We start from the raw sequence: 20,126 nt of genomic DNA, 5'->3' as shown, positions 1-20,126 counted from the left end.
ACATAGCGCAGAAGTGTATTTATTAAGTAGCAGAACTGAGCAAATAACAGATTTTTTAGGCTGTGAGTACCACTCAGTGGGGGCCATCACAATCACGACATGATGTAGTCAATAGGCCATCGGTGAGAAGAAGCAGTATTGTGATGAAAGCACCAAAGTAGGACACGATCTGTCAGATATCATCAGCTTCACCACAACTTCCTGTGTAGGTTTGTGTAAACAGGTGTTCTTTAAGACAAAGGCTATTATTTATCCTTTTTTATGAAGCTGTAAAAAAAGTATACTAGTACTGCTGAAGTACCTTTGAAGTCTTAACAAGAGGATTTCAAAGCAATGTTGAACATAGCTATAGTACTGCCAGTGCTTTTTCATAAACGGAATGAAAGGGTGATGATTTTTTATTTGCTTGTAAATACAGAAACGCCCTTTTCAGGACACAAGGCTTCCCACTGGCAGCCAATTTTATCATAGAATGTAATTTTCTGTTAGTCCATTGTTAGTAATTCTCTGGTAATTTTCTAATACTGGTATTTTCTGGCCACAGTCCTAACAACAACTAGGGCTCTCTGGATTAGGGAGCTAAATGTCATGTTGTTATGTCCACAGTGCTCGTGGCTGACACCCACCAGGCCTTCTTCATGTTGCACATCACTGATGCTGTGCTCCTCCAGCTGCGGAAGGCACCTCCTGTCTTTCAGGGTCAGACTGAGCCTCTACCCCAGCTCTTCCCCACCATGAGATGGGTGTTATTGCGCAGAAACAGCAGACTTCTCCCCAAGGGTTGCGCCTCCTTTTCTGGGAAGTACGTGAGTTCAGTGTTTCCTGAAGTGTCTGTCATTTTTTCTGACGCACACGCTCTTATAGGAGGAGCCATACAAACACCTATGTTCTTCTTTTGTGCCCGCCGCCTGCTGCTGCACAGATATGAGCAACACCTGCAGGTGGCTGCTGGCAGAGTGCTTCACACAGCCTCTCACAGCTTCCTGAGCACCCAAATGCCTTTGAAACCAAGGTAGGGAACAGGCTGTGGGTGCTGGTGGCAGTGCTTTCCACAGGATGAGAGGAAGATGTTGGACAAGTGAAATTTTTGGTTTCCGAGAGTGTGTGACTGCCAGCTCTTGGCTAGTGCAATCATGAAGTGCGAAAAGCTAAGAGATACGCTTAGTACATTTTTTTCTTCGGTCTTAGTGGGAGGAAAACCGTGCCCTGTATAATTATGAGTTGGCTGCAGGAATTACCCAACATGCATTCTTGCAAGATGTGGAGTATGCCGATACAAAAATGCTGAGACTGGTTTAAAGCATCTATAAGGCAGAGCTGATAATTATAAAGCCTGCTCAGTGATGAAAGCCTTACAGAAAAACAAAAACAAAACAAACAAACAAACAAAAAATTTCCTTCTGCACTTCAAGAGTGGGCAGCTACTGAGAGAAGTAACATGTTATACTCTAGCCTGTGGAAGATAAATGCATGAATATAACATGATTTTTAGGAAGATGTATTGCTTGCAGGTCATTTCTGACCTTCAGCCAGATTTATCCTATGATGATTTGTTATCTCGTGTGCAGACAGTTTATAGGAAAACATTTTTTTATGGCAAACTACTTATCTAAGTCACATTTCACAATAACCATTGTGCAGTCTAGACCATGAAATGAACTACAACTAGCTTCCTAGTTTCTTACTGCCATAAATATTGAATAAGCTGATATAAAAGCGACAAAATTTACAGTTTATGTTCTGCTAAGTTTGAATGCAACTTCCTCACTGGTATTATAGAAGAAAGAAACAGACATTGGTGTTGATAAAATCTGTTATAAGAGAAGCTCTATCACCAGCAGACAGGCAACCAAACAGAAGGGAAGACAATGTGCACTCCTGTGGTCACCAAAGTCAATCCTAAAACAGACGTGTCACGGAGGAAGCTAAGCCAGGCAGGCTCCACCGAATCTATTTCAGTTGGCTGACAGACAAAGGAGAAATCATTTGCTTGTTTCTTCTCATGTCAGCTCTGGAACAGGATAAAAGAAGCAAATACAGTATTTCATCTTGCTTTAAAAGTGTAGAAAGATAGGTTCAGGAAGGAAAGACCTTAGGAAGTCCAGCTCTTTATTGTACAGCCTGAAGGCAGCACCAGTTGTATCTATCTCCTTCCTAATGGACATTTGTTTTTAGAGTGAGATTTTCTGCCACTTTGGCAGTATCCCCCTTTCTTTTTCTGTTCTCATCGTTAGAAAACTTTTCCTGATGTCTGTCTTGTTGCAGGCTTGTAACTGCTTTCATGTGTCTTAGCAAAGAAATGGTTTATTCCTGTTTTCAAAAGTCCTCCATACATTTGAAAACTATCATTATGTCACCGCCAGACTTCTTTTTGTCAGACCGCATAATACCAGTTCTTTTCATCCACCTTCACGGAGCATGGTTTTTGGTCCTCCTGACTGGATATAGCTCTTATTAATGCTACATAGTGGGAAGGATTGATTTACATGTTTTGTGGACTGTGCTGAGGTTTGTGCAGTCTGTGTGGTATTTGCCTCATTCACAACAGTGAAAAGTTGACTCATTTATAGCCTGACCCACTAGAAACCCTGCATTTCTCTCGTTTCACCTAAGCTAATTTTCCTTGTCTGTGGTAAGGTAGAAAATCTTACTGAAGTCAGAATATATCCTACTGCTTCTGCCTTGTGTAGAAGCTCACTGAGGCACACTGAAACTAATTAAATATATATATATATTTAACTCTTAGTTAATACATTCGTATTCTTCAGTTGATTAATAGCTTCTCTACATAGTTTGGAAGCTGAAAATATTACAGGTGAAGTATATAGTCAAAAAGACAGCCTGCTTCCTTCCCAGCATGGTGTTTACACATTTGGGCCCTATTTCTACATTTTTTTGGACAAAGTGTGGTTGGATTGCTGTGGTCACATGAAACCCTTGATCGCTTGATAAAAGTAGACTTTTTGTCCCCTTCCAAATAGAGAGGTGTGGGTTATAGCAAGTCTATTGTTTAGAATTTTTCCACAATTATTTTGTCAAGAAATGCAAGTTTTATCTATGTGACGCAAATTCTTCCATCATGTGTTACAAGCAATTTGCTTTTGAGAGTACGCTGTCATTTAGACCAGAGTATTTCACATCAGGAAAAGCTACATAACAGCAGCTCAAGTTTTCTAAAATATTTCCATATCCCTTCTCATTCTAATTCACACTTCAGTCTGACCAACTGGTGCAAAGATACAGCGGTCGGACGTTTTCTGATTCTGTTTTCTTCATCTTTGCAGGTTTGTACCCTAGTGGAGATTTTTCCCTGACTTTTGCAGGTACTGTCCAGGACGTGGTTATAGTTTGAGATGAGAACCGATCGGCTACCTTAAGCCTTCCAGATAGAGCCTGTCCTCTACCTTGCAATCCCAACCTCTTTTCCTCCTGCAGCTACTTAATTGGTAAGGTATTCCTCCATGTGGTCCAGGTGGCCAGTCAAAGGCTTCAGCCCCAAGCAGAGGAAGAGATTAGTCCTCTAGGGTAAGGGCTCAGGGGGATATTTCCTGCATTAGCATTTTATTCTCACGCTCACAAAGTTCTAGAAAAACACTGAAGTTCAGCTCTTTCCCTTCTCTTCTGACGCTCCTCACACATTAAGATTTACAGGGACAAAGCAGTTTTGGAGTCAGATATGATATTGCATATCACAAATGCCTTTAGCCACAAGACAGCTGAATAATTTCAGCACACAAAATAACTCAGGTAAATAAAACACAGGTATCTGGTCAGAGCAGTGCAATAGGATTTGGACAGAGGGGTCATCATTTGCAGCAACCAGGCACCAGAATATGGAAAGTCTGCTGTCAAGCTGTCTTTTTACAGCCTTGGAAGACCTATCAAGTGTCTTCACAATGCCTAGCTATGATATATCTACAATTTTCATCTTTATAGATAACACTTTGTAATGATCTGCAAGTTGTACTTAATTAGGGTGAGTTTCAGAGCCTCGTTATATCACCAGTCACACCAGCATGTCTGAAAATCTAACCCACACACAGGGTTCTGGTTGTGATTTACGCGTGATTTACATAGTCTTTGTAGCTACATTACTCACACAGATCTGTAAAGGAAGGCCCTGCTCTGAGAACCCTGCAGCCTATTTTTAAAAAGTGAAATGTAAACGCTAGGAGCTGCAAGGGAGTAGGAATGAGAGACGAGAGTGTCATGATGTCGAAGTCAACAGGAAAATGAAAGAGCAAATGGAACGAGCAATTCCCAGTATATTGTATGTAGACAAAACTGTGGATTATTCGCAGTACTTTCTGTGAAATAAAAATAGCTATTTTCACCTTTCTTTCCCATGGTGGTACAACAGCAAGGGAAGGAGCCTTGATTTGTACAGATAGTCCATGCTCCTTACTCGATAGCAAGATTACTAGAAAGCTCATTTTGCCTACTAACATTGGTTATTTCCTGACCCGCCTCAAAAAAATATGATTAACTTGATACCACAAATTCTTATACTGAGTTTCTTATTAAAAGAGTGAAGATCAGCTTTTAAAATGATTGTTTCCCTGAGGAGGTACCAGGTGCCTTGTACCACCTGGGATAGCTGTGGGGCCACCCAGTCCCCAGTACCTGTTGGATTCATCCCTGTTCAGTAACACCCTGTCTTCTCCAGACGCTCACATACACTTTCATTATTCTGTTTCAGGCAGCAGCCTTCTTGCAAATGGGTCATTTGGGTCGAAACAGAGGGGATTATTTTTCTAGTGCAGTCTGCTGTTCCACCCTGTGGCCCTAAAGTTTCTTCGGTTCTTATATACTGCCTAGCAGTATACTGGGGAGGCTCTGGTGGGCAGAGGTGGTCATCTTCATCTAAGCCATCATTACTTGAATCACCCCAAATATTATCACCCCATTCCTCATGTGATACAATTAGCTTTTGGATTTAAACTATACCAGGGGATCTGGGGGCTTGCATTAACATCATCTCAACGTTTTCCCATAACTTTTGTTCCTTCAAGTGAGCTTCTCAAAGTTGTCTTTGCAGTTCTATTTTTATTGATAGTAGCAGGACAGTAGATTCATGTTCCTTTATTTCATTCTTCAGATCTTGCATTTTACTGGTTGTTTCTCCTTTTTCTTGACATGCAGCTTCCAGGCATGTCCCCAGCATTTTACAGATTACACCTTTATCTTTCCCATCCTTACTCGAACCTCTAAAAGTGTTTAGCTGCTTTTCTACAACACTTCTTATGGGCCCTTTCCCCTGGGAAGGTGGGATTGGGGTGAATACTGAGCTTTTGTAAATACTTGGTGATACTGCTTGCCATCCTACTGGCTATGCCAATTAGATTTTACACAACTTTACTGTAGCACCAAGTACAGATTTATTATATACCTTTATAGCAAAGAACAAGGATAGATTATATGATTTTAACAGCACTTTAATACTTCTAAGTATTAGTTAATTAACACAATGCTCTAAAGAAATTTGCTACAGTAGCTTAGTTAAAGATTTGTGAATGTCTAGGTTCACCCAAGACTTACTGCAGGGTCCTGGGTGGTTTCTAACTCCAGTTGAGGGCCTCCAAAATACCCCCTAGACTGAATTACTCACCCCACTCCTCAGCATTTGTCGGTGTGGGAGGTTGTTCCCCAAAAGGCTGAGCCCCAAGGGGCACTTCCCCTCGGAGGCGTCCCAGCTCAGGGGGAGATCAAGTGTGTAGCTTGCTGTGGTCCCTGGAGAGCTCCAAGAGGTCTTGCTTGGGACTTTTTGGTCAGTAATTTTCCAGGATTTAGGTCTTTTGCCAATTTGTTTGGGAATCAGGTTGTGCAATCCCCTCCTCCTTAGCTGCTATGTGAGGCATTCTGTAGATAACAGAGGAACGATGTCGTGATGGCTTTCCCTTCCATATTTATTAGAAAAAAGTGATTCATATTTATTAAATAAAGCGACTGCCAAGCTCAGATTCCTCACCAGGTTGTTTCCTGGAATGAGCTCTGCCCGGTGCTTCATTGTTAATGAGCTGTCTGATTCAAGGAGCAATCCCATTGAGGCTCACAAGCCTGAGCAAGACATAAGCCACGTCCAGGAGCAGAGCGTACCCACCACACTGTACAGGAGGAGAGTGTGCCTGCCACATGAAGCCCTGTTTTTTTTGTCTGAAGGAGGAGGGCTCTCACCTACAAATGCATTCCTGTTAGGGCTCATTTTCAAACAGGAAGACTCCAGGAGCAAACCAAGCTACAGGTCGGTCTGAAGAAAATATATCTGGGTTGCTTTTAGGAGCTCTTAAGAAAGCTCTGAATTACTCTAGAGCAGCACTGCTGCATCTGGCCTTAGCCATGCCCTGCCTCAGTGCCAGTCCCTACTACCCTACGCAGAAAGAAGGAGCACAAGATGTCTGAGAGGTATTCGGATGGGCTAACCCTGCCTAGGAGGAGAAAGTAGCCTAGGTTTCATCTGTAGTCAGCAAGGAAGGAGAAACTCTTCCAGAGAAGGGTCTCAAGCGGTTGCCTGCCAAAGAAGGTATTGATGTAGGGGAGCCTGGGGGATTGGCCTCGAGGCAAGAGTTAGTTTCCAAATACATCACCCCTGGTCACTTAGCCCTTTTGTCTAACTGCAACTGATTTACTGGGCCTTAGCTCATTAAATAAATAAATAAAAAGCATTGGGAAAAAAAATAAAAATGAAATCCCCCAGAAAAGCTGCTTAGCAAAGTGTGAGTAAAAGCTGGAGAAATTAATGTCTTGGCTTGGCTTCAGTCAGGTTAGTAAGAAATGAGGTGAACAAATATGTCAGAGGTGAGAAGTCAGAAGTGAAAAATGAGCTGGGCTTTCCCTTTCCATAGCGCTGTGAGTTCTCCACATCCTTGTTGCACTGCTCTGTGTTTGTTCTTTGTACTGTGTGGCTGAAATTTCACACAAAGTTCCTTTTATGCGTACAGGAAGAACTTATTTTGTCCACGGCAGGTTCCTTGCACTGTTGTGGATGATGCCTGCTGGAGGTGAGCACTCATGAACACCTGCATCGCAGGTGAACATTTCAGAAATACAGATTGTCACAGTCTTTTTGGTCATAAACCCTGTTCAAGCCCTGTGTCAGAAGAGTCAAACTTAGCAAGGAAACTAGGAGTCATCCAAGAAATACAGTGCCTAGTCCAGCAAGCTAAATCTACCTTCTATCTTTCATTAAATGTAGTTTCCCTTGTTCTTCTCTCAATGCACTGAACATCCTTGTTGAGATTTTTCAGGTATTGTACACTTTAGCTACAGGCCTTCCCCTTCTGTTGCTGGCTCTATTATTACACACAACATCTGCCTGCTTGCTTAGGGGACTTCTGTCTCTCCCATCACTGCAGTATCTGCATACCTTGATATTCGTGGAAGAGATGAGGCGATGATAGAACAAGGACAGTGCAACTGGGTGACTGAAGTGGAGGCGAGAAGCCGGGAATGAAACATTAATCACAGTCCTCCAAAAGGTCAACTCATTAACACTCCTTCACGTTTCCTTTATAAACAGCCACACAAACTGTGCTTTACAACAGTGCACAGATAGGACTGCTGTATGCTTCTATGAGTGAAGGGAGAGCAGACAAGCAAGCAGACATGACTGTCAGCTGGTGCCCTGATTATGAGGTTAACTCTGGAGGAAATTAGACTTCAGGCACAAGACAATCTAATCAGAATTTCACAGGATGTCTCTCCACCCATTCAGGATAGTCTTTACAAAACATACTCTGCATCAGCATCTTCATTTCTGCTCTTTGTGGCATACAAGCTCCTTGTATGACCACATGCTCCTTATTAAAGTTACACAAGGCTATCAAGACAAAGCCTGCCTTTCTTCACATTCGAACAGGCTGGAAGAGGAACAGCCTTTCCCTCTCCTCTCTTGTGACACCACAACAACTGGTATCAGCAAAGACACGAGGGGAAACACTTCCTCTTTTTAGATGGGGAAAGCCAAACCCTCAAGATTTCAGACTATGTTCCTATGCAGATTCTTCCTGCTTTAACCTAAGAAGACCGTATCTCTGAATAACTAAGGTTTTTATTTTTAGATTGGGTTTACCAGCGAGTCTGTGATTAGGTGGCACAGCACATGGGACAGCCCTATCTGTGCCCTCATCAAAACCTTTGAACCCATTGATTGACTTCAGCCACTGCTGAGAGACAGTAACTTTGTGTTCTTCCATGAAAATTAGCAGTCAGATAGTCAAAAGAGGCTCCCCGAAAAAACAGGAAAAGACAGCGAAATTTCAACTCTCTTCTGACATCAGCTGGCCAGCGAACTAGCACATGCATCAGTCATACGAGCTGTGCTTTGTGATCTTTGCTTTTCTGAAAGTCAAAAAAAGAAAAAAGAACTTACTGAAGAAGTTGCTACCATGAAAAGAGGGATAAGGAACACACAGCTACGTTTTTGCGGTGGAGAGGGCTAGCACTCACAGAATAGCTTTGGTGTGAGGTAAACAAGAACGTCAATGAAACAAGGTGTTTTAAAAAACACAGCGAAAAAGATTTCCCATATCCCAAATGGTTCATTAAAACAAAGTATGATGAAAATTAAGGAGTGCAGAAAAAGCTAGTGCAGATTATGTATAGCTGGCTGGTACAAGGAATCAACATCTGTTCTGTTTTCTTCCTGCAACAGTTCCTAAGATGTCAATATATATGCATTAAATAACAAACCTCAAAGCTATAGCCCAAAATGTTGTAATTTCCATATGATGTTACACTTTACACACAATTTCATTTGTAACAAGTCACTTTTTCTGCCAATTTAATTTTTCACTGTCATTTTAATGTAATAATATATATACAGTAAATTGCATCACTCAAAGCGTCACACTTCATGCCCTGCTGTTGGTGTGGACATAACCTTGACACAAAGCAGCAGATCAATAAAGGTGAGAGTGCATTATGTAATGTGTAACATCCACCTGGGTTTACTTTTAACTCCTACTTCAGCTGCAAAGTTTTCCACAGACTTCAGCGGACTCTGGATTAGGCAGGCAAAGTTTAGTAAGAAACTGCAGGGCAGAAGCTCAGGGGACTGAATGATACCTGAAGAGAGGGCTACCTGGCAGTGTAGTGGTATGTTCCCATTATCCTTAGCAATGACATAAATAACATTTGCAACTCAAAACACTGAATATTCCTGTTTGTTTTATTATGTTGGTACACAACTTACCGTGCTTGACTTTATAATCTTGCATAAAGTTAAAAAAAAACAATAGAAAGATTACACCACTAAGGATATATTAAGAAATACACGCAACTTCTCATTAAAAAAAATAAGTCCGATCAACTCTTTCTTTGGAAAATATAATCTTCTTTTACAAACCTTTTACAGTATGCCATTTTGATTAGCTTTCGCAATAAATAGTCCATCAGTTACATTAGCTAGTATCATGTATCTGATACGTGCTTTTAAATTAATGTCATGACATGGTCCTAGGTATTGCTACAACCGAACAGTGAGCCACTAAAAACAGTGGCAAAAATACATATAATTTAACTCCTCATCTATAGTCAAGTTTCTTGCACCTTAAAAATTAATGATTGTATTCAGAGCTTCACATATGAATTTCAGGTGTCTTAAGAACGCAGCAATAAGATAAACTTCAACAGCCTTTGCTTTTCTTTCAACCTGACTGAAGTATGAGGAGTGTATTTAGTCCCTTTCTGAAGCTGGTAATATATTTGAATCAGAAACTTCTTGTTCCGAGTCCTGATGGTGCTCTGTTGTTTTGCTGGCCTCATCCACAGTCTCATCACTTGGAGTTTTAGATTCCTCTGAAACGACGGTTAGCTTGTCATAAAAATGATGCTCTTCTTGGGGAAGTGGAGAAAAAAACTGCGAACCGCTAGGAGGCTTGCTCAAAAACTGCAAAGGAAAGAGGAAATGAGAAGTAAGCTGTACCAGCCATCCCCATCCCATTTCGTTAGAAATCTTTTACATTGCTTTCCCACATGATCAAGCTTTCTGAATCCTCAGAAGTCACAGTGGTGACAACATAGTAACATCTTTGCTCATTTCAGTGTCCTGTGCAAGACTTGGGAGCAAGTCAAAAATGTCTTTATTTGGAAGAACATACTGTGGGATCAGCAATTTCTTTGGAATATAACCTTTCTTAAAAAAATCTATTTAGGTTTTTGTTTGGAAAGAAAAACTAAAGACAGCGAACTGACTGTAGGTGAAGTAGTTCACAGAGAGATTTGCAGAATAGCTCCAAGAGATGTGAATCATCCCTACCAGATCAGAGAGCTGCTAGCTGAGACATCGAAGACAGATGCTTTAAATGTCAACATAAAACATGACTGTTTAAACAAGTAAAGGACATGGAGGGAGATTTGCAGAGCTACACAGTTCTGTGAGAAAGATGACTTAATTTTGGTACTGAAATATCGCAACTTCCTCCCACTCCATGTTCTATTGATAAGATGGAACCAGCCTCCAGAATCAACACAGTCCTAACAGGATGTCACAACTGTATTTTGAATGCCAACACAAGGATAGCACACCTACTCGACACAGTAATAACATGTCAACCACTGATTTTGGCATCTCATGGGGCAGTTCAATTTATTGGTAGCAGCTAGATGAGTAAAACCTCATTTTGTTTCTGTGACCTGAACCCTGTCACCTATGCTTTTAATGCATTTTACATATAATAAACTGCTTTAGCAGGAGTCCTGTTCACTATAATCAAACAAACAAGCAAAAAACCCTACACTAATATTGTTACTAGAAGACTTTTTTTTTTTTTTTTTTTTCTGGCAAGCTCTGATTTGAAACGTTGTATCAGTAACCTGCACTCTCAAGTGTTTGTGCAGTTAAGCCACTGCCTTTGGTAAGCATCATTATACTTAAGTATGACTGACCTTTATTAACCAGTATCAGCCACTCACACAAAATGAAGATTGCTCACAGGTTTCGCACAAGAAAAGGAGAAAATGAAGTTCGACCTTATCCTGCAGAGATCAGAGGAATTCTGCCTTCACAGCAGCAGAGCCCCAGGTTCAGCAAGTTACTGTGTGCTGAATGTGTGCTTAACTTGATGTGCAAGATGATTGGTAAGGCAGCTGCAAAGCCTTAGTGTGCTAATAATCCCTGAACAAGTCAAAACGGAAGACTGAAGGGAAACTGTAGGAAATTTAGAAGAGTGTAAGTTAGCAACTTTAGCGTATGTAACATTCTGTATGGCCTTGTTTCTTGGAAGAGATTGTGACACAGCATTTAAGTTGCTAAAGGGGTAACAAGGTCAGTGGTATTCCCCCAAAGTAATGGTTAATGTTCATTGGTCTTCTTGATCTATTACATCTTGAATTTTCAGATTTCAGTAAACTCTTTGCTCAAGTTGAGTTTTAGTACATACATAAAGGAACTTTGTTTCAAAACAGATGTACAATTTTAAGTGCAAAATGAGACAGTGGAGACCGATCACAGTTGCTCACTATCTAAGAAGAGGAAATAGAGGTTAACACCTGTTATTCTCTCACTTGAAAATGCAAGAAAACATCCTGTTTCTAAGCCATATAAAGCTTCACACTGAGAATTATGCAATTGCTTTAGGAATAAAAGTCTGTGCCAAGTGTTTAAATTGGTCAGTTTTTAAGTATTTTGGACCATTCTGTATTTTACAGTTTATTATACTGTTCGGTATACTTCAAAAGGCAGTCTGATTGCAACACTCTACTTCTGTCTACGCAGTGACAGAACTTGATGAAGAACTGATAAAATTCATGCAAAATTTAAAACCTTACAACGTGAGAAATTAAACATTAGACAAACTAATTTCTATCACCTTGCTCACATTGAGAAGTACCTTTGTCAGTTATTTCCCCACCAAAGTTCAGGACTTCTTCATTTACACTTGTTTGAATGAATTTTCTCTTTAGGTCATGTTTCTCAGAAGAAGTTCTACCATATACAACTATATAAAAGCAGATAACAGAAGGGGTTCTTCTAACCCACCTACCAATAACCACTTTCCTTTTTATAGTCTAAAAGCCCCTCAGATGGCTAACAATCAGGTGCAGATGAAAGAATGTAAAATAAAAGACATTTGAAAGGTTTGGCCACAGAGAAGCTTTGAAAAGCAGACAGTTCTACCGAGGATGCTGATTTTAATTGTATGAGGTAGAATACAAACCTCTTTCAAGTGTTGTGGGAAAACATATGAAGGGCAGAAGACGTGTTTGGTGAATCGATATAGATACAAGAAGCAAAAGAAACAGACAGGAACAAGTATTATAAAAGCCAGCATTGATCCTAAAAGAAGAGTCACAATTATCCACACAGGAGTTACACCTGCAAAGACAGAAGAAAAAATATTAGAACTGTGATTAATTTCTGTACATACTCTTTACAAATTATCACTTTCCCCAAAAGTGAATAAAAATTATTTTAATAATTGTCTTCATTATTGATTAATGACTGCTGCGTATTACAGAGAAAAAGTCTCGTGGCCTAGCCTCACAACAGACACTGGCAATACATGTATGTAATATGAAGTCCAATTCCTTTCTCAGCCACAAGCATGTGGAACAAAAGCTTTCATACAATAGTGAGTAAAACTCACATTAAAGGAAATTCAGAAACACTGAGTGATCAGTGAAGAGCCTGGGCTCCTTTTAGCTCTTATCTTCAGAGTATGAGCAACACAGAGACCTCCACAGAGGAATGATTGTGACCAGTGCCCAACTGGTTGTAGCTTTCACTTAGTTTCTAACCCCTCAGTTCCAAAGGTGCACATGTATTAACCAACAAACAGTACTAAAATAAGAAATACCAATTTTTGGAAGGTTTACACATTACACTGATTTTCATTTTGGATACCTTTTGACATTGCCTAACTCAGTACCATGTTTATAACAATTCTTATGCTCCAGATTATTACCGTTGTGGGTGGTCTGCTCACAAAGCTCTTGACTCAATTCCCCCGTTTTGTTCCACTCAGGAATAACTGCTTGCACTTGAATACAGTATACTGTCCATGGCTCCAACTGAGATAATATTTCTGAGTTATGCTTAGTATCTATGTGAATTACCTAATAAAAGAGAAGAATACAAAAAAAAAAAATGGAAAGCTTAGTGAATAGGCTGTGATTAAAATGAATTTTAGTATGATAAACCCTAAAAGCTTATAGCTGCAGTGTGAATCAAGCTTTTAAAGGCAGACTGAAATGCCCTACCAATACCAAATAACTGCTAATTCTACACTGATTTCACCTGTGGTTAAAGTGAGAGACCACTCATACCACTGACTTGGGGTGCTTCTAGCTGCATCAGTAAAGTTATAGGTTAGAGATGTCATTAATGAGATGCTTGCAGAGAGAAACAAGCACCTCACCAAAGGAGGCATCCTCTTTAGAGAAACAACCTATGAAGCTACATAGCCTACCCTTTTGCCTCTTTGATCATGATGGGAAATTTCCCAGACTCATTCTGAAGCATTACAAGCACAGTTTCTAACTGAAGTTCTCACTTTCCGTGGTAAATTTCTTAAGTTTACATCCCATATGCAGCAATACCTTTGTTTCTTGTAACTTTGGAATTGAAAAGCAGCATGGGCTTGGGGAATTGACGGTCCCTTGTTTTCCGGAATTGAATGGCAAGAAATTTTGCAGCGTAACAAATACAAACCAGAACTATATGTAGTGGAGCCCTGTTAGATACAAACAGTACTGATGTACACAGCTCTAATTGTTCTGTGACTAATAGCTTCCAGTAAAGCGACTCCTCCTTTTCTGTAATACAACTTATGACCTTAAATAATTAATACATTATTTCATGATCTTTCACCATGCATTCTGTACAGAGAGGTCTTTCGAGCCGAGTAACACATCTGTCTGTGGAAAAGGCTGTCTGTCAGACAAAGAAGGCAAATTACAACTCACAGAAAGTGATGAGGTAAAAGGTGAAGGGCAGCAACCACAGTAACAGCAGGCTGCTGCCACAGTGGTATTCAAAGCTCAGAGTTCCACAAAGAGCACCAATTCTAGAATGAAATGAGACTTGAATCTAAGTCAGCTTATCTCCATATTCACATGACTGATGCATCTAAGCTTACCTGTGGTTATTAGGTGTGAAGTACACAGCTTTGGTGGGGATCACGGCATCACTAACTGAGGGAATAAATTCTCATAATGAAGCACCTTTTTCTACTTACAGAGAGAGCAAATTACATCCATGCTACTGTTCAGCTACACAACTACCTGCTATGTTGCTCCAAATCCAAGTAGTAAGGACTAGGGTTTATTACACTGTAAATAGTAGGGATACATTTTTGTTTCAGCACTGTTAGTTTTTGAAACTTCATCACTTTGCCAAGAAAACAATGTCTCAATTTCAGAGAGTCGCAACAACAATCAGAAGTTACCTCTGTATTTCTGCCCTTCTTCCAGTACAGCAATCTGTAGTGCCACGAGCCGTAATATTGCCTCAAAGACCACCTGTCATGTTCGCGTTCAGCAACAGGGCCTGTGAAATCCACGTGCAGAGACCCCGACTCAGACTTCACTTTTACATCAGGTGGCCCAATGATTGCTATATAGGACAATGGTGGAAGAGATGAAAGAGCAGAATTCAGTTTCATGTTGTTTTCAAGTTGAGTTTTCATACAACCTATGACAACTCATGCTTTAAATCATTTCATATATTAGAATAAAGTAATTTCCTGCCATGGGTGAGGCAAAAATAAAACATTTTTTTACTGAACTAGTCTTCAAAGGGATTTGTTTTTGCAGGCTATGTATCCCATATACCCAATTAACGCAGTTCTCTTTCACCAGCTGTGGGTACCCCTGGGGGAGGAAGGACTGTTTCTATAAGTTATATCTCACTTCTCCTCCTGAGCCAAGCTGCTGCAACATCTGTCTAGGAAAGGAAGAGCTCAATATACGGATCTTTTTGCATTCCTCGACAAATGTGTGTTTAATTAAAACAATGTACTTTTCTGAAACATAAATTAACGTAGCGCTCAAGAATATGTTTTTGAACTTGTGAAACACGATGTGAGGAGGTTCTCGGTTACTCTTGTTTTCTTAGGCTATCCCTACAATGCAGTGTGGAATTTTTTTTAAAGAAAAAAACACTGCAACACCAGAAATTATAACACTGCAAGGAATATCAGACATTTTTATCATGATCCCTTGCTCAGATCAGCTATGACAACATGAAAATCTCCGTGCCTTCCTCGGAGGTTTGGCTAATTGGCCAGTACTCCCAGATCTTTCTTTCCAAGTAGTTTTATAACCACACTTTTCCAGTTCAAGAATAAACTGCCTTTCAAAAGCCAAGCTTGTTCTGAAGCCTATGCTCTCATTCAAATGAATGTCAGATTACAACTGTTAATGATTTACACGTTTGATCTCTGCTCTGTAAACCCATCTGTATTTTTTATTGTATTTTACTTTCTTTGGATGTAATTTATACTTGTAACATTTGATGTATCTACTTTTTTCTGTGCTATGTTCCAGCGCTTCTGTTCTAGGCAGATTAAATTATATCAATATTACACTTCCAGGGAGAGAACCAATAAAAGCATTTTGAAAAACAAGGCTGTAAATGGCAATATTACAGTCTGAAATCCAAGGAAGAAAACGGTGAAATTCAAACAAATGAAGGCTGAGCAAGTGAGAAAGGATCTTAAGCAGTGCTTCCCAAAGACAAAGTGTTACAAAAGCTTCCGGCATGGTTTTGTAATAACAGCTGTGAGGAGAAAAAAGCCTTGGGTAAAATCAGTCTACAATAATTTGATTTTGCTCATGAGCACAGTAAAAACATAAAAAAATAAAGAATACTCATTGGTAAAAAACACTCCCTCATTCCCATGCTCAGATGAAAGCAGCATGTAACAGCTCTGCATTCTAATATGAGGCAATATTTAAACCACTGTTCACAAAAGGCTGCAAAGCTTCACTAAAAGAATGGCAATATTATGCAATGAAGATTATTTCTTGACTGACAACTAAACTTCTGCTGGGAGTTTTATCCCTTAATAATTTTTATTATTAAGAAACCTTTTTGCCTGGCATAGCAACGATGATGAAAGTAATTGAACTTTTTTTGATATGCAGGAAGTCTGAATCTTTGAAGAAAATCTCTTCCTGGCTAAAAAATGTAAACAATCCCTTATACTAAGCGAAAAAAATACCATTTTTTAAGAGCCTCTTTACTGAGGCTTCAGGTACCAGTACTAACATTTAGGTGTAACAGTAAATCTGCTGTGCTTTCTGACAGCAACTGCTGCCTTCACAAAATAACAGTGTTGCAATGAAGATTTTATAGTTCAGCTTAAGTACATTTAAAATGATCTTTATGCTACAGATTTTCTTCTGTTGCAAATTGTGAAGGTGCATCAATAGCAGACAATATTTTCACGGAAGATTAGAAAAAGGCTTACTGTCATCCATTGGCCTAAATCTGATGACTGCCCAGTTTGAATGTTTATCTTCTGACTCCGCTCTGACCCGTAACTCGTAGTTTCCGTAAAAAGACAGAGAAGAGACGTCGCACTCTGTGACACTCAAATTTGTTCTTAAATTTTTAAAGTCGTCTTTAGGCAAATTGATGCTATGTGGAAAAGCAAAAACAAACAAACACACACATAAATGATGTGTACATTATAAAATTGACAAATTTATCTTTCCTCTCAATGAACTAGAAAAGTGACATGCCTTAGTGGCATTGCTTAAAATGCAGTTATGACTCGTGAACAAGTTACAAATGTGTACAGATGGATTAAGCATTTTCTGTGTATCGATAAATTAGTGATAAATTTGGAGATTAAGATTATGATTCAGTAAACAGATACCCTTTTCTTGACAGTGGTTAAAAAACTTCATTCAACAGACAGTAGATATTAAACAAGACTGCAAATATTAGACAATATCACTGTGCATGGCTTTGCTTTGTTCAGATCCTTCAGACATGCACTTAAGGAAAAGCTAGAGCAAACAGAGCCCGAGAGCTGAACCATTTAATAAAAGATGACATTATTCATTTTGCATCACAAGCCCAGCTAGGAACATAGCGGTCAACAGGTAACTGCTACCAGAACTCAAAAATCTTTTGACCAAGATGGCCTGTGCCCTGACTTGGGGGATTTATTCTCTGCCTGCACTACTTGAGGGTGCCATCTACCCAACTTTACCTGCCATCCTGCCTTTGCAATAGAATTCAGCCATTAGCAGGAGAAATTTGGCCCAAGACAAGGCTTTCTTGTCAAGCACTGCGGCATGCCACAGACACACTTGTGGCAGGAAAGACCATCTTGGAAGGACACAGTGGAAAAAACAGTTCAAAACTAACTCACCAAACCTGACAAAAGGAGACCTCAGAAAACATGTCCTGAGCTTAGAGGCATTCAGCTGAAGAGCCATGGCCTGCAGATTGTCAGGCATTTCTACGAAGGACACAAACAAGCAGGCTGCACCAGTGGCAAAGCACAAAATGCTGCTGGGAGGTGAAAGACCAGATAAGGTCCTGATTCAACAGCCATAGTCCTGCTTAACGTGTGATGGCTACACGGCAGAGAAAAACAAAAACAGCCAACATTAAAATATGTTTCCAGTTCCAAAAAAGTATGTAGAAAACTTTTGGGTGTGAAACATATAGCTAAGTAACAGGCAAATGTACTTTCTTTAAAGATATACCTCTCACAAGCTAAAGGAAAAGGACAGCTACCTATCTTGCTGTAAGAGAGGGAAGAAATCAATCACCTGCAGCTGGAAAATACAAATTTCTGTGACAGCTACAGATAGGTACTTAAAAGAAATGCAAAAAAAAAAAAAAAGTGGAAAAAAAAAGACAACTCCACCAGACTTACCTCTTAGACTGGACAGTATAACTTAAACTGCCCTTCTGAAACCTAGGTGGATCCCACATTAAAATGCTCTGAAGATTAACTGAATTAATCCTTGTGTTTTGGGGTTTGGGCACTGTTCCAGAAACTGTTAGGGCAATCAACAACAAACAAAAATCTTAGTATGCGTTCCTCCAGTGACTTCTCAGTCATCCAAAACATAAACACCGCCTTCTTTTCCTTCAGGCCTCAGCCTTTTTTTTTTTTTTAATTTATTTTTAAATAGACTTTAATACAGGCTAGACACATCCCAACAATCACCCAACAAAAGCTTACACAACAAAACCAAATTAGCTAGCCCCAACGACTTCCAGTAAGTACTGCCTTATGACACCACAGCTTATTATGAATGAGTTGCTCATTGCTGACTAAGACTTCGTGCCGATCGGGCTACGTGCACGAGCTTTCACTGAGACTGGCAAGGCACAATTTTTCTAAGTAGTGCTCTGGTAGTACTATGGCAAAACACTGATGTGTGGGTTGCATATATATGCATTTTTTTCCTGAAGAGGATCACAGTCTTTTTATGTAGGACTGGGCGTAAGATTAAGAGAATTAAATAAATCGTATCTATATCATTACTACGTGGCTTAGTATTGACATTTAAAACGCTTTACTCGTTCTGTTTAATGACCACCCTCTTGAAAAGGAGAGATAAGTGCGAAGTGCCCTTGAAGACGAGAGGTCTATTAAATATATAACACCAATAAACGTGTCGGTAACCAGCACTCGTTATAAGCGATGGAAGCAAGGGGATTTTGCTTTGGTGAAACTGAATAAAGGAAGTCCTAAAACAGCACAGCTAGCCAGTCCACTACCATGATTAAGCCCTTTTAACACAACTGCTGACACCGAAGCTAAAGCAGAAGGGACTTCGCCCCGCTTCGGCAACACACCTGACCAAGGCAAACACGCCCCAGCGGAGCAGACCATTGCTCAGAGCACACAGGAGCAACCCCTGCCGCGGCACACTGTGTGAAAACACACAAAGCCCCCAAATAACCCGGCAACGCGGGGTCGTGCGGGGCGCAGAGCCCGAGCCTCCCGCCTCCTCTCCCACCCGCGGATCCCGGGCGGCGCTTTGCGGGACCCCCCCCCATTAAAGGTCCGGGGCGGGGAGGAGCCCAAATCCCCATCCGAAACCGCGGCTCCGTCCACACCCCGCGACAACCGGAGCCCCCCGGACTCACCGCAGAGCAGGAGGCAGGCGCTGAGGGCGCCCCGCAGGGCGGCGGCCATTTCGGCTGCCACCCTCCCTCCGTCCCTCCGTCAGGCGCTGAGGCGCCGCCGCGCCATGGCAGCGGGGGCGGCCCCGGCTCTCTTCCTGAGGGCGGGCCGGGCACCGCTCGTCACGCCTTCCCCTCAGGAGAGCAGGCAGCCCCTCACGGCGCTGAAAAGCCCTTTTTTATTGTAAAATCAATGAGTTTCGGCGACTCCTCGGCTCTAGGGAGCGTAGTGGGGACGCAGCGGGGCAGCTGAGGAAAGGGGAGGCAGGTGGGGCGGTGCGGTGGGGAAATAAATATTGGTTAACAGGCGTCAGAGGAAGCAGGGCAGCAAAACTTGCTGCCAGCAACAGGAATGTTACCTGAGGAAAGGTTCATCTTTTGAGTTCAGGGTCAGGCCTGCAGAAATGCCCGTGCCACTTCCACCATAACATTCAGCATCCCAATTGGAACAGTTTTCCCAGCTGAAAATGCCAGTTCTTTGTGAAGGCTTAGCACGTTTGTTTCTGGCCCCTTGATCCCCTCCTGTTACTAACTAAACAGGGATACAACACAGTTTGCTGCTTTTCCTCAGGTAGACACTGGTCCTCTGCCTTCACTTACCTATGAGCAGTTCCACTGGCTTCTACCATTGTGGAGAGGTTTATACCAATTTGCCTTAGGAAACAGCAGTCAGTGTATTACAGGGTCTCTGTGAGTAGAAGTTTAATCCAACTAATTCTATACATCTACAAATACTTAAGATCCAGCTTGCCACATATTTGCACCTTCTAGTTCTTAAAAGTAGCACAGCGGAGTGTACTACAACATTTTAGAAGTTACTCTCAGCTATCCTGACCAAAGGAATGCCTGCCAGCCATATCAGCCAGGAACTGCTATGCTAACAGGCAGAAAAGTAGTATATATGTGGACCAGAACAAGGCAAAAAGAGCTGTTTGGCTACAAGATACCTAAAACCCTTCCCCCAGTAAACAGGCTAACTCATGTAGCTTTTCAAAGGCTAAAAAAAAAAAAAAAACCACCCCCCCCCCAA

At 41.0% G+C, this 20,126-nt stretch overlaps 1 protein-coding gene across 2 annotated transcripts; it reads right to left on the bottom strand.

Annotated features, from left to right (window-relative positions):
- Nucleotides 1–9,148: 9,148 nt before the first annotated feature.
- Nucleotides 9,149–19,120, bottom strand: IL10RB (interleukin 10 receptor subunit beta). 2 transcript variants are annotated; one of them, NM_001310411.1, is made up of 7 exons: nucleotides 19,061–19,120; nucleotides 17,835–17,958; nucleotides 16,410–16,579; nucleotides 14,385–14,551; nucleotides 12,903–13,053; nucleotides 12,156–12,313; nucleotides 9,150–9,886 (listed from the first exon to the last, which is right to left on the bottom strand). In NM_001310411.1, the coding sequence occupies exons 1-7, from the start codon at nucleotides 19,107–19,109 to the stop codon at nucleotides 9,674–9,676; spliced, it is 1,032 nt and encodes a 343-aa protein (NP_001297340.1). In that variant the 5' UTR covers nucleotides 19,110–19,120; the 3' UTR covers nucleotides 9,150–9,673. The 2 variants fall into 2 exon arrangements, with proteins under 2 accessions (XP_027305137.1, NP_001297340.1); XM_027449336.3 differs by lacking the exons at nucleotides 17,835–17,958; nucleotides 19,061–19,120 and adding an exon at nucleotides 17,322–17,475 and having other exon boundaries at nucleotides 9,149–9,886.
- Between the last annotated feature and the right edge of the window lie 1,006 nt (nucleotides 19,121–20,126).

This window comes from Anas platyrhynchos, chromosome 1 (assembly GCF_047663525.1).
Source record: "Anas platyrhynchos isolate ZD024472 breed Pekin duck chromosome 1, IASCAAS_PekinDuck_T2T, whole genome shotgun sequence".
Lineage (NCBI taxonomy): Eukaryota > Metazoa > Chordata > Aves > Anseriformes > Anatidae > Anas > Anas platyrhynchos.
This window is presented reverse-complemented; position numbering and strand designations above follow the sequence as displayed.

What these genes read in the sequence shown, in the direction of transcription:
- IL10RB (NM_001310411.1), bottom strand. Translation starts at nt 19,109, where the DNA reads ATGGCCGCCGCCCTGCGGGGCGCCCTCAGCGCCTGCCTCCTGCTCTGC. An exon ending in CGCCTGCCTCCTGCTCTGCG is followed by an intron (nt 17,959 to 19,060) that starts GTGAGTCCGGGG and finishes TTGCCCTAACAG; the next exon opens with TTTCTGGAACAGTGCCCAAA. An exon ending in TCCCACAACACTTGAAAGAG is followed by an intron (nt 9,887 to 12,155) that starts GTTTGTATTCTA and finishes TTTCCTTTGCAG; the next exon opens with TTTTTGAGCAAGCCTCCTAG.